The 13,235-nt window shown below is 41.8% G+C and overlaps 1 protein-coding gene across 1 annotated transcript in view; it reads left to right on the plus strand.

Moving 5' to 3' along the window:
• HECTD2 (HECT domain E3 ubiquitin protein ligase 2) overlaps positions 1-13,235 on the plus strand; it is an 80,567-nt gene that overhangs the window by 26,464 nt on the left and 40,868 nt on the right. The window contains exons 4-8 of the mRNA XM_075257934.1: positions 9,542-9,644; positions 10,312-10,401; positions 11,416-11,480; positions 12,516-12,561; positions 12,650-12,759. Coding sequence (XP_075114035.1) covers positions 9,542-9,644; positions 10,312-10,401; positions 11,416-11,480; positions 12,516-12,561; positions 12,650-12,759 — 414 coding nt within the window. The remainder of the gene's footprint in view (positions 1-9,541; positions 9,645-10,311; positions 10,402-11,415; positions 11,481-12,515; positions 12,562-12,649; positions 12,760-13,235) is intronic.

Consider the following 13,235-nt stretch of genomic DNA (forward strand, 5'->3'; position numbering starts at 1 on the left):
CGGTTCACATCTGCGCATGGGTTCCCATTCAGGGAGTCCACTTGGGGACCCCCGAACAGAAACCTAATCTGCATAAAAAAGAAATTACCTTAGGAGACCCGTGGACCCCATAGACTATAATGGGGTCCATGTGGTTTCTGCTCAGTTTCCGTACGAAAAATGTGGCGAGGAAAGTGCTGCTTGCAGCACTTTTCTCTCTGCATTTTTCGTGCGGAAGTGGAATGTGAAGCAGATGTGAACCGGGCCTTTCGGTATTCCGTTCGGGGAGTCCACATGGGAACCCCCCCAACCGAATACCAAACGCATTGACAAGCAGTGAGCAGTGAAAGCACACAGACCTCATAGACTATAATGGGGTCCGTATGCTTTCCATGCAGTATCCGCACAAGTCATGTGGACAGGAAAGTAGTTCATGAAGTACTGTTCTGTCCACATGTTTCATGTGGACACCGCGTGTAAAACACATGGACCCCATTATAGTCTATGAGCCCTGTGTGCTTTTATAAGCTCACCACTTGCCAATGCGTTCGGTATTTCGTTTGAGGTGGTCCCATGCGGACTCCCCGAACGGAATACCAAACACAGATGTGAATCGGGTCTTAGCCACAAGTGCATGTTTTATTAATGGTGGATGGGCTTGGACAAATGTGTGGGGAAGCACAATTTTTTTTTTGTAAATTGTACCAGACTCCAGTATCCATTGGAGGTGTCAGTCAATGTTTAGAGCTGAACAATGGGAACTCCTAAGGGATATACATGTAGTACCAGTATAGATACTCAAAGAGAAGAGGCGCCTTGCCCGTGTAAACAATGAAAAAGATGTAGCACTCCTGCAAGTGCCAATTTCTTCACTGCGCCGCTGTCCTTGGAGTTTAGACTTCAGACCTAAAAAGACAAGTCCATCAAGTCCTCAACGAAGGACTATGGAGTGAGTAGGCCAAGCCACCGACTCCAACTCCTTTATTTTTCCACAGCTCAACTTCTGTTCCGAAATGACTGGCAGGCATGGTGAGACAGGCACAGTAAAGCTCCTATAATTCATTAAAAGCCAGCGATTGACTTCCTACAATTATGCCACAAACTACACAGTTAACAATTGTATGACTATAATTGTATATTATAATTAAAATTACTTATTCATTTTATTTTTATTTTTTTCTGCCTCCACCTATTGCTGGTCTCGACTCCTCTGCTCTGGGTGTGGGTACATTTTAGAACTGTCTGCTGTTAATCCGAGAGAGGTTGAACAGAAAAAATAAAATAAAAAAATACTTTAAAAATCTTCGGTTGGGTACCATTGGTATGATCAAGGTCCAATTTACTACACATTGCATAGAATTGGGGTAATGTAATCAAAAATAAACCTGTGGTGCCACCTAGGGGTTATAGAGTTGCATTTCTATATCCCATAATAATTCAGGATCCTCACTACAGTATCCTGTCATATTATGGGGCATATTTACTAATTTTCTAAGCGGCATGACCTATGTTCTTAACTGGTCCCCAACTTTTCTATAGAATTTTCATAAATTTATTAGTATATTGATTATAAGAAACTCTGATCTTATCTTATAAGAAAATACCTTTCTGTTCTTATCAGACTGTTTCACTGCTCTCCTTCCCTCTGCTAAAATTCTCTCCCTGAAAATCCGTTATTTTCCTGTGGAGGTGGACTGCAGGTCACATGACTGAAATTACATATCTCTATAGAAGGCTATAGAGAGGGGAGGGGGAGGAGTGACCAGGCTGTCGTCTGCTGGTGATAAATAGGAACTTTCTAGCACAACCAAAGCGCTTCAGTCACATCAGTACAGGGCTTCTCTATAAATGTACTGTATTTTTATGGGGCTTTTTCTAAGTGAGCAGATTCTCCTTTACATGCTGTGGGCAGCATATGGCTGCTAATATCCAACCACGGAGGAATGCAAACTACAGATCTAGCATGCAGAGGTAAAAATTGCAAAATATAAATCATGTAATGAGCAGAAATATTGTTTATTGCCCACACAACACTGTACTATTGACTTATAGAAAATTTATTGAAAGATTAGGTATGCGGTAAGTAATGTGCAAATAATGAATTGCAGCAACTTTCCCCTGAAGACCGTTCTACCTGAGTAGAAGAGTGGCAGTATTGTCTTAAAAATAAGTCTATGCTCACATCTGTGCCGGGTTGTACATTGACTTAATCCAGCTATATGGAAAAGTAGAAGCATATGATACAGTATGTATATCCGCCATAATGATGACAACCATGCAGTCCAACAAAAGTTGAATGTGAAATATCCAAACAAGAAGCTTAAAGAGAGTCTGTCATCAGATCCCAGCATATCAAACCAGCCCCACAGATAGGTCGTTTATGTCAATGTGAAAGTGAGCTTTATGAAGCAGCAAAGCTGCTGTCATTGTACCGAAGAGGTAAGTAGAAATAACCTCATTGGTTCAATCAACTCATTTGCATAATGCCAAAATGGCTATATCTCAGCAATGGAAGCATTGGTGTGCAAGAAGAAAATACCATTTGAGGTATTTATTGAAGAATAGATTAAAGGGGTATTCCCATAACCCTTTTTCACCAACCTTCAGGTTCTGTGCTCTGTTCACTTCCTGGTTTTCTGGGCACATTGGTGGGCGGGGTTTCACTTGCTCTGCTATCTGCTGTGTTTGCAGTTAGTAATGAGGGATTGGTTGTAAATGCATTACCACAGTATGAAGCTGATGTAGAGGCGGATGAAGCAGAGCTGGATTTGAGTTAGCTTGCATTAGATACAGAGGTACGGGACTCCCTGTCTCAGCCCTTATCAGCCAAATTCAATTAAACCGGCTGATAAGTGGAAGAGCTGAAGATAGAGTTCAGAAATCCTGGAGCTCTCACCTCCCCCCTCCCCTATCTGAGGAGTTACGTTACTTGTCAGTCATAAGCAGTACTCAGCCCCCCCCCCCCCCCCCTGAGAGCAGGCAGCTACCTCACTTGGGAAATGAGCAGATAAGCCCAGTGGCCATAGAAACATAGTGTCAACAATGAAGTGAATAAATTAAGATAGCGGCCAAACAAAGCAGTTTTGATAAAGCAATGTATTTAGGAAAAGTCTTAAATCCACATAAACTAGCAGTATAGATAGGATCCTTGTTATGGGACAACCCCTTTAAGCTTGTTAAGCCACTTCCTGTCACCTTCTATCTGGGGAGCCAGCCTTTTGTTTATGTCCGGATATCACCTTCAGGCTATCGCACACCTTCGAGACCCTACCTTCCCCCCTCTGTAGTTCCATCTTTCGCCTGTAGTTGGCTTTCCCTTCTCTGATCAGTTGTCTCAACTGTTTTTGCACCTCCCCTAGGCCATTTTTGTCCCCAGATCTAAAGATTCTCTTTTTCTGCTTGAGAAGGGCTTTAATCTCAGAGTTGATCCAAGGTTTGTTATTAGAAAAACACCTCACCTTTCTAGTTGATACCATGCTGTCCACACAGAAATAGACTCCCTTTTAGTGTAGTCCTTCAGTCTAGTGAAAATGAACAACATGAGGAGCTCTCAGAATGGTCTTCTGACAGCACTTACAAAAGCATGGCTGTCTACCGTTCGTGTGCAAGTTCGCGAGCGTTAAAATGCCCACGAGACACCCATTTTTGTAATGGCTATCACTTAGCTGTTTTTTAGAACACCTTAATTTCAATGTCTGTATTCACATGACCATTTTTACAACTAGGCTTAATGGACTGTCCAAAAACTGGGTTTAATGGTCGCCCCTTGAGTACAGCATCCTCTTCAGACGTCTTCTTCTTAGCAGTCCTTAGTCCTAGCCAGCAGATTCCTGGTGATTCAAGGTCAATGCACTTTACAAGATCATTGAACATGGTTATATAACACAAAAGTTGTTCAGTACAAGGAAATTTCGCTGCCTGGAAAGTAGCATGCGGAGCATTATCATTAGCGAAAAAAATATGCATGACTCTGGTAAACCCTGTTATCATTCTCTGCTATTGCTCCTGGATGGTATAATTTGATGCTTTGGGGGGTGACTTTTCCGAAATGTCAACAGACCTTACTAGGAAGAGAATTACAATTTAGTCATGCTTCTTCCCGATGGTAACGGCTTATTACATGAGACAACTATGGGGATTTCAGCCATCTACAGACAGTTAAATCATCAGTTGTATCCGATGTGCCATTATGTAAAGGATGTTGGAACATTTTTACCATTGTATAGTCTTTGACCACTGTTAGGGTAACATGGCGTGATTTAGAACCGATTTTAGAGGTGGATTAGGCACCAAATTCTTCCCTGATTCTGCTTCCCATTGAATTCAATAGATGGTATAGATTGAAGACACAGAAAAAAATAGGCACCCTGCTCGATCTCGCCGTGGCTGATTTGGCTGCAGACAATATTTGCTGAGCGTGAACCATTTCCCTACTCTCACTTATAATTTATATCATTTGTACATTTTTTTTTTTTTATTTATTTATTTTTTTTGTGTGTGACATTGCTGATGGTTTCACTCACACTCCAGGTGACAGTCACAGATGAGAGAACCCACCACATTGAGACATCCTAATAGTGAGAATATGTGACAGTAACAAAGTGTCCGCTACAGAGAGAAGGCGACAGATCACCGGAGAAAACCACCAAACCTCAACGTCATCTCTGCTACCTGTGCCTTAGGGGTGTCATCTACTGCTCAGAAGAAGACTATATATCCGGTGCTTCCAATTAAAAACTGACAGATTTATCATCCATCATCAGGCACTGTGCTAAATCTGGTGCAGTGTAAGGGTGCATTCACACTGAGTAAACGCTAGCTTATTTTGTAGAGTAAAATTACACTTGTAAATTTTGCTATCCCATTGACTTCAATGACATTTTACAGGCGTATTTTTACAGGCGTATTTTTTACAGGCGTATTTTTTACAGGCGTATTTTTACACTTGTAAAAAAATATCATTGAAGTCAATGGGATAGCAAAATTTACAAGTGTAATTTTACTCTACAAAATAAGCTAGCGTTTACTCAGTGTGAATGCACCCTAAGACTGTCTGGACTGTGTTTGCTTTGTCTAAAACCTAGACAGTGTTGTGTTAGGAAATCTTCCCCAGTGTTCTCAGTCATAGATATAGTTCATGTACACAGGAGCAAACAGTGTCAGACTGAGGCTTCTTGGGCCCATCTTATGAAGTGATTCTGGGGGCCCACCCTCCAACAACCCCTGGGAAATAGATCTCCCCAAAAATTTGAGCATTGTCTGCTGGGCCAGTATTGGTTTGATTTTGCCCATTAGAGAACCCTCTAGGGGCTCAGGCTATGATACTGAATACAAATGGGGAAAGTATAAGAGTGACATCATCATTATCACTAAATAACCAGATGACCCAGTGTTCTGTGTCCCTATATAAAATAATACAAGGAACAGAACTCCTCCTCCCGGTCTCTGCTGGGGGTCTGCTCTTCTGTATAGTGTCTGAGGACCCACCCTGCTGGTAAAGTAAGCTTTAAAAAAAAAATAAAAAATTCTCCATAATCCTCCATGGGGTTTTGATCCCAGTGATCAGCTCCTCCACCCTCCACTGCCACCTTATTCTTCAAGCCACCCAATAAGGCATGCCCTGGTAATGGTGTAGAAGTTCTTCTTGGGTCAAATCTTATAACATCATATCCCAGGACGCATGTGTACTTGTTGTATTTCATTAGCTCACTAAGCAAGTGCTCTGTTTTATCTGGTGGACTCTGCAGGTTGCAGGTTCATATCCCTGAGATAGATAGCAGTGCTGTGTAGGGCTTGCTGTATAGAAGATCTAATGTTTTTCTAAGACTCTCTTTGCCTTTAAAGACTCTGCACCCCCTGATCCCCAGGCATCATGGTTCTTCTTGCTGAGTCCTCCAGAATTCCTAGACCTCCTCATTTGGTCCTATAGTCCTAGTCCTGTATAAAATAAATTCATCCTGATCTCTCATTATTCCTCCATGGGGTTCTCGATCCTGGAGATGGCTTCTTGTAGTCACCAGGTCAGACATGCTCAGGTTACATTGTTGAGGTTCTTCTTGCGTCAGAGGTTTCACAGGATTTATAGCATCATATACAAGGACACTCATGTGTATGTTGTCTTGAGGAGCTAGCTCACTTGATAAGTGCTCTGGTTGTATACAGAGAGCTCCTCAGGTTGCAGGTTCAATCCCTGGTGCTGGCTCCTGGTGACCTTGGGAAAGTCCCTGCATGTCTACACTGAGTGCAGAGGGCTCTGGTGGAAGCTGCTAGCTTATTCAGGTAATACTTTCCAGAATTTGTAAAGGGCCACAAAATATCTCTTTCTGGGCTGCAAGACCCCCCCATGTATCCTCTGATCTGGTCCACTTCTTTTGTGGTCTCTGACCTGATCCACCATCTTCTTGAGCTGACATTTGTCTTCTGCATCTCTGGGGGATTGAACCAGGGTCCATCTGTAGCTTCACCATCACCTGCCCCGTAGCCTCTACCTTCTGCTCCACCTTAGGACTTGAAAGCTTAGTTTGCTATCTGTATTATACCATACAAAACGGTGTTCCGTGCACCACCAAACTTACCAGGTAAACGTAACAGTAGATGTGTAGTACGTGACAATACACGTCATCTACAAGATTGCTACAGTCCTTCTCCTCTCATCCAAACATTATAATGGAGGCATATAATATTAGGGAGACTGCAGGAGCATTATACTGTGTGGAGGCTCATAGAAAAGGGCGGAGTCAACGTAGAAGTAAGTGGAGTGAAACTTTTTGCGGCGCGCATAGTGCGCTGCACGTTCAGCTTCTCTTTCTATCCTTTGAAAGTTATGAGGTATGGTAGTAATGCAAGGGGCAGAAGGGAGCAAACTGTGTTGTATTGCACATACTCTGCCTCAGAGAGAAATGCAAAATGTACTGCAGCCATACATATGTAAATATCATGTATGAAGACTTGAATGAAAACTCAGATACCCTTAATAGGCTACCAACCCCTTGAGATACTATCTTGGTGACCAACATTGATATGCTGATATAACTGCATGTACTAAGTGGTCACAAGACAGTGGATGCATTATTTAACCAAAATAGCAAATGTTTCATGCTACCCCTAATGGATATATGTATTTTCCCTAATATACCAAGTGTCAGTTTTAGTTGTTTCTATAAATGCATTTATTCCCGTGGTATGAAATGTACATCTGCCCGGCAGTATTTGGCCACAGTGGGGGCGTCCGTGGGCTGCAGAGGCATTTCCGTTTGTTCTAAGTGTCACGCCATGTTCTAATAGATAACCTATTAACGAATCAAAAAGGACAATAAACAAGTTAAAAAAAGAATTGGGTGAAAAGAGAGGTCAGCGGCGCCTGCAAAGTGCTGGAGAAAATAACAGTAATTGTGCGGGTCTTTTTATCTTTCCGAGGAAATGAAGCATTTGCATCACCTTGTGCCAGTTCGGAAATAAACTCAACATGCTGGGAACTATTTTGATTTCTTGCTTTCCAACAAATTTCGCCATAAGTTTAAGGACGGACACTTTTGCAGAAGTGAAGGAAGTCTGTCATCGAGTTCGGGCAGTCGGCTCACTTTAATCTAGTGCTGTGTAGGGGCGGTAACAGATTTTGCACATTATAGGAAGTTTGGAATAATATTGGAGTATGTTGTCGGAATAGGTTTGCAGCAGATCTTCAACTAGAGTCCTTACTAGGAACGGCTGACCCACAGATTCCTGCTTACTGACTGGTTTCCACCTCGAATAAAGAATATGGACTATGAGGCATAACCTTGTAATATGGCATCTTAAAGGAAACCTGTCACAAAGGTTTAGGAAGCATGTTATGGACCAGAAGGAATGGAATGGATTGATATACAGGATTGTGTGAAGAGATACCTTTAATTTATCCATTGGAGTCTCTGCTGTTTCTAGGCTAAGAAGTCCAGGAGGCGGGGCTATCAGTGATTGACAGCTATGTCTGTATGCACAGTCACTGATAGAGCCGCCTTCTGGACTTCTCAGCATAAAGCAAAGATTGTATTAGATGAATAGGTTATATTACGTCTTTTCCTATGAAGTTATATATCAATGTACTCAGCTCCTCCTGCTCTATAACATGCTGCCTATACATTGAGCTGCCTGTTGTATGTGACAGGTACCCTTTAATTGGATATAATTGTTATATGCTGGTAGGAATTTATATAGCAATGGCGGGGGCGTAGCTTAAAGTCCCTGGGCCCCAGTGCAAAATATGTAACAGGGCCCATACTTACCATGTGCTATGATGTTCAGGGCAGCACAGTGGCTCAGTAGTTGGCCTGATGTCTTGCAACGCTGAAGCCAAGGACAACATCTGCAAGGAGTTTATATGTTCTCTAGACACTCCAGTTTACTCCCACACTCCAAAGACACACAACTTAGATTGTGTCTTAAATGTAGATATCAAGTGCTACCTCTGCACCCACTATAGCGGTGCTCCTGGTACAAGTGTTGACCCCAGAACCCATGGCAGGTGGTGTCCTGGCAATAGAGACTCTGCAGTAAAGTAAGGGCCCCATTAATTCGGGGTCCACATTTACTCCTGATACACTTTTACTATTTCTGAAATAGGAGATCACATTGTTAAGTCTCAGTTTTTCTTACTTTTGTTCGGCATTTTGTTATGCTCATGTGTACTCAGACCAGGTTTCATGCTAGACTTCACGATGAACATTTTGTTTTTTGACACCATTCTATATTGTATTGGAAATATGTTATGGAGTGTGTCAGGAATATTAGGAATGCGTCCTAAGAGTGCATGCACACTACGTAACGCCGGGCGTGTATGAGAGCCGTACATGCCGGCATTACGGCAGACTGCCGAACACTTCCCATTCACTTCAATGGGAGCGCTTGTAACAGCGGCGTTTACGAGCGCTCCCATTGAAGTGAATGGGAAGTGTTCGGCAGTCTGCCGTAATGCCGGCGTGTACGGCTCTCATACACGCCCGGCGTTACGTAGTGTGCATGCACCTTAAGAGTTTATTTTTTCCCCACTTATAATCACTATATACCCCATAGCTGACCGGGGATATTACTCAGGTCAGTCATCTCATATATTATAGATATATAGTGAGAACATGACGTTGGGTGAGTCTATAAGATTGCGCCACCAGTCATTTGCAAAATCTATAAAACCCATAGAGCACAATAATCCATGTAACAATGTACACCTACATCTGTGTATATGGAAGGCTGTCAAGCGCTGATGGGAACACTTCCTCACCTTCTCGGTATAGGACGTGGATATCTTACTGACTCTTTTCCCATAAACTGCTGCTAAGCTCCTTGTACGCTCTGACATACCACCTATGGATTGCGCTGCCATTTATATGTGACAGGCTCCCTATAGAGGATGACTGTTGCAGAACTTCCACCAGTGCATTGTATTAAATAGTCTTCTAGGAATCTTGTTCACATATGTCTAGTAACTGAAGCAATGGGTTTTTTTTTCTCCCTTATCGGAGCAATAGTGAATTATACAGTAATTTATAATTGCCTCACATGTATTCTGGTGTATATTGTGTTTTTGCAGGATAGACTTGGACAAAGCAAAATCCACAGGGGAATGGAAAGCTGTGCACGATTTCTATCTAACCACCTTTGATTCATTCCTGGAGTTAAATGCTGCATTCAAGGTAATCTATAGCATTCTGCGTAATCCTTTATTAGCATAGGGAATAATAGTTTATTATAGATTCTTCTAGACTGGTGTGTACAGGGATTGTGGCACGAAAGAGAATATAAGAGCACAAAACACATTGCTTTGTATGATTTATAAAACATTGCCTTTAAATACCTGGGAACACAATGCAAGTCCTTGGATCATTCTCACGTGCGAGTCCTTTATTATTGTATGTAGTCAGTCTACAGTTGCCTTAGGGGGCATTCACACAGAGGAAGTTGGCGCTGATTCTGCCACGATAACTCACGGCAGAATCAGCGCTGATAAAAAGACTCTCATTGAGTTCAATGGGTTCCGTCTTCCATGCGGAACACATTAAAATCAATGGGAGGCTTTTTAACCCATTGATTTGAGACACACCGTGATTTCCAAAACTGCCCACAATAAGGAAAACATGGCTGGATTTCAGAATGTAGAAAGTGCCTGCATTCATGGTCGTGATCAAGACAAAAGACGATCTTTAAAACTCTGCAGCATTTTTAATTTATTTGTATTTGCAAACCCATTTTCCTTTTAATAGTCTAGAAAATGAAATAGGTTTTATATTTGTGGGAAAATTCCTTTAAATACTGCAAATGTAATGTCATTTATCTCTCTGTATTGTCGGGGTTTCTTTGCAGAGGGATGTGAACGCTTCTCTTAACACTGTTGAAGATTCTAGAATCAATACAAAGCTATTGAACACGGTCTACGATGCCTTATTAAGTACTGTAAGTATCAGAAATGCCCCCTGTATGAATCCCACAGCGCGGGAATCCAATTTGTGTGTCTGTATAGTTGTGGTGCAATGCTGGAAAAAGTAGAACTGAACTTGTGCGTGAGTAGGTTTCCCCGTGCAGTGGCATAACTTAAGTCTTCTGGGCCTCCATGACATCTTTTGTCCAGGGCCCCTACCCCATCCCTACAGTGAATTCTTGATAGTGATGGTTATGGGTGCTAAGGAGTTTAATCCACCTTAGTGTGGTTAGGGTTAACCTGTGGGTGTCCTTGGCTCATGGGCCAGATGGAAACTGCAATCTCAATACTGGGCCCCGATGCAACTGCACCCTCTGCACCCCAAGTTACGCCCTTGCCCCTATGTTCTTTGTACTGCCACTGTTGCTCCTGTATGCTGCCCGTACACTTTACATCCAAACAATAAATATTCTTAGCTATTACACATAGAGATTGTTGATGTGGATGGGACATACCCCTTTAATCTGGATGGGACATACCCTTTTAATCTGGCCACATGGCAAACCTAACCATAGGTCAAAGCTGCAAAAGTAACTTTCGATGATCTAACTCTGGGAAAGGTGGGGTGTTCATGAAGAGAGAATCTAGTAAATGATAAATTATTAACTATTTATGGCCAATTACCGATCAGGATAACAAAGTTGTGTTAAAGATTGCCCTTAGACGGTGTGTCCTGGTCACATTCTTCATGTGCAAATTACCTGGATGCACTTATGCAATTGCGATTTCTTCATATAAGAAATTACAGGCACGTCCTGACTTAAGTGCCTGATGGATGCGACTGGGACGCACCACCCTTGGCCTCGTAGGTGCACAATATTCTTTTCAGCTGCCATCATGTCTACCCAACCTGTGACCGGTGAACAGTTTGCTAGAGGGACTTGTCAATACAAATGGGGAATAGATGGTTGAGCTGGCATTATAATAAAAGAGTAAAATAAGGATTGCTCCGTATGTTAAACTATATTTTAATGTATTTCATTTCTTAGACTCAAGATATCCAGAAAACAGTATTAAAAGGAATAATTAACAGTCTATTAAGGGAATGGAAAGGGTAAGATCTAGTTCTGTATACTTTATATACAATGTTGTAAAACTACACCTGTTTGTGGACTGATGAAGAACGGATTTTATATACAATTGTAATGGAAATCGCTGAAAAAAAATCTATATTCTGTGTTACTACTCTGTCCAGTGCTGATAGCAGAAGCCAAGATCTGTGTGTTCTCCAGTTTGCTTGTCAGGGGAGAATCAGAGTATCAGTGGTTTACAGGGCAGATAGTCTGCAAGGGGATTTAAGATGGGACTATAACTATATTGTGAGCTACCAGAGGGGGAAGGAGACTCATTCTGTCCAGACCTGCCACCATCAGCACAGATTAGCAGCAGCTGGTAGCAGAAGCCAAGAGCTTTGTATTCTCCATTTTGCTTGTCAGGGGAGATGCAGAGTATTGGTGGTTTACAGGGCAGATATTCTACAAGGGGATTTAAGATGGGACTATATTGTCAGCTACCAGAGGGGGAAGGAGACTGATTTTGTCCAGACCTGCCACCATCAGCACAGATTAGCAGCAGCTGGTAGCAGAAGCCAAGAGCTTTGTATTCTCCATTTTGCTTGTCAGGGGAGATGCAGAGTATTGGTGGTTTACAGGGCAGATATTCTACAAGGGGATTTAAGATGGGACTATATTGTCAGCTACCAGAGGGGGAAGGAGACTGATTTTGTCCAGACCTGCCACCATCAGCACAGATTAGCAGCAGCACCAGGAAGGATACTTGGAATCTATAGAGCATGAAAAAGATTGACATTTCCTGTCTAATTACGTAATAATTCTTTTTCCCATAATATGGGCTCTACATATGGCTAAAAACATGAAAAATGATGGAATAACTGGGTTACTCAAAATAAGGTATTTCTGAAGCTGAACCCACAAACCCATTTACCTGGGGGGCTGATTTTTTTTTTTGTGCATAACAATCTATGTAGTGAATGTGGGGCCGCCATTTTTGGCGTAAAAACTTTGTAGCCTATTTAATATATTCTATAACACAGTACGTTATTTTTTTTTAAAAATTTTTTATTTCTCAGACCAAGAACTAAAGACGACCTTCGAGCCTACTTTATCCTGACACAGGTAAAACCATCAGGAACTTTGCTTTGACACTGCCCAAATATTTTTCATCTTGAAACCTTCTAATCACCTTTCTTCTCCGTTTTTTCAGAATCCGCAGTTCAGCAGTACCTCTACTTACGTCATCTACGCTCACCTACTCCGACAGATCGCCACTTTGTCCGATGCCGACCATAATTTATTAATTCACTGGTTCAAAAAGTAAGACAAATACTGCAAAATCTCCAAAGTTACACTATCGAGCAGAGCGAGGGCACAAGCCATTTACAACCATGAAATTAGAATTTTTCTACTTTTCACTTTCATATGAAAAACCGTGACATTTCTGTGGCAATTTTAATTTCTTTCGTGACTGAGTAAATGAGGTTATATTTAATTCTATTTTTTAATTAAAGGGTTATTACGGTTACAGCAAATAGAGGTTTGGCTTTGTATTCTTTCTAAAAGTTTTCAGTGTACTTTCTGTACTAATTCCTCTCTGTTTTTATAAAGATCTCTGAGTGTCTTTAATGGGACCAGGACACAGGAGTATACAATGACTGACCTTATTTGCTGACACCAAAATACCTCTGTAAGGTTAGGGACACTCGTGGTGTAGTTGCATTGGGTTAATTGCTCCAATATAACCGGTGTCTAACTCGCTGTGAACTACAACAAACAGTGGGACTGCTTTCAGC

This window comes from Leptodactylus fuscus, chromosome 10 (assembly GCF_031893055.1).
Source record: "Leptodactylus fuscus isolate aLepFus1 chromosome 10, aLepFus1.hap2, whole genome shotgun sequence".
Lineage (NCBI taxonomy): Eukaryota > Metazoa > Chordata > Amphibia > Anura > Leptodactylidae > Leptodactylus > Leptodactylus fuscus.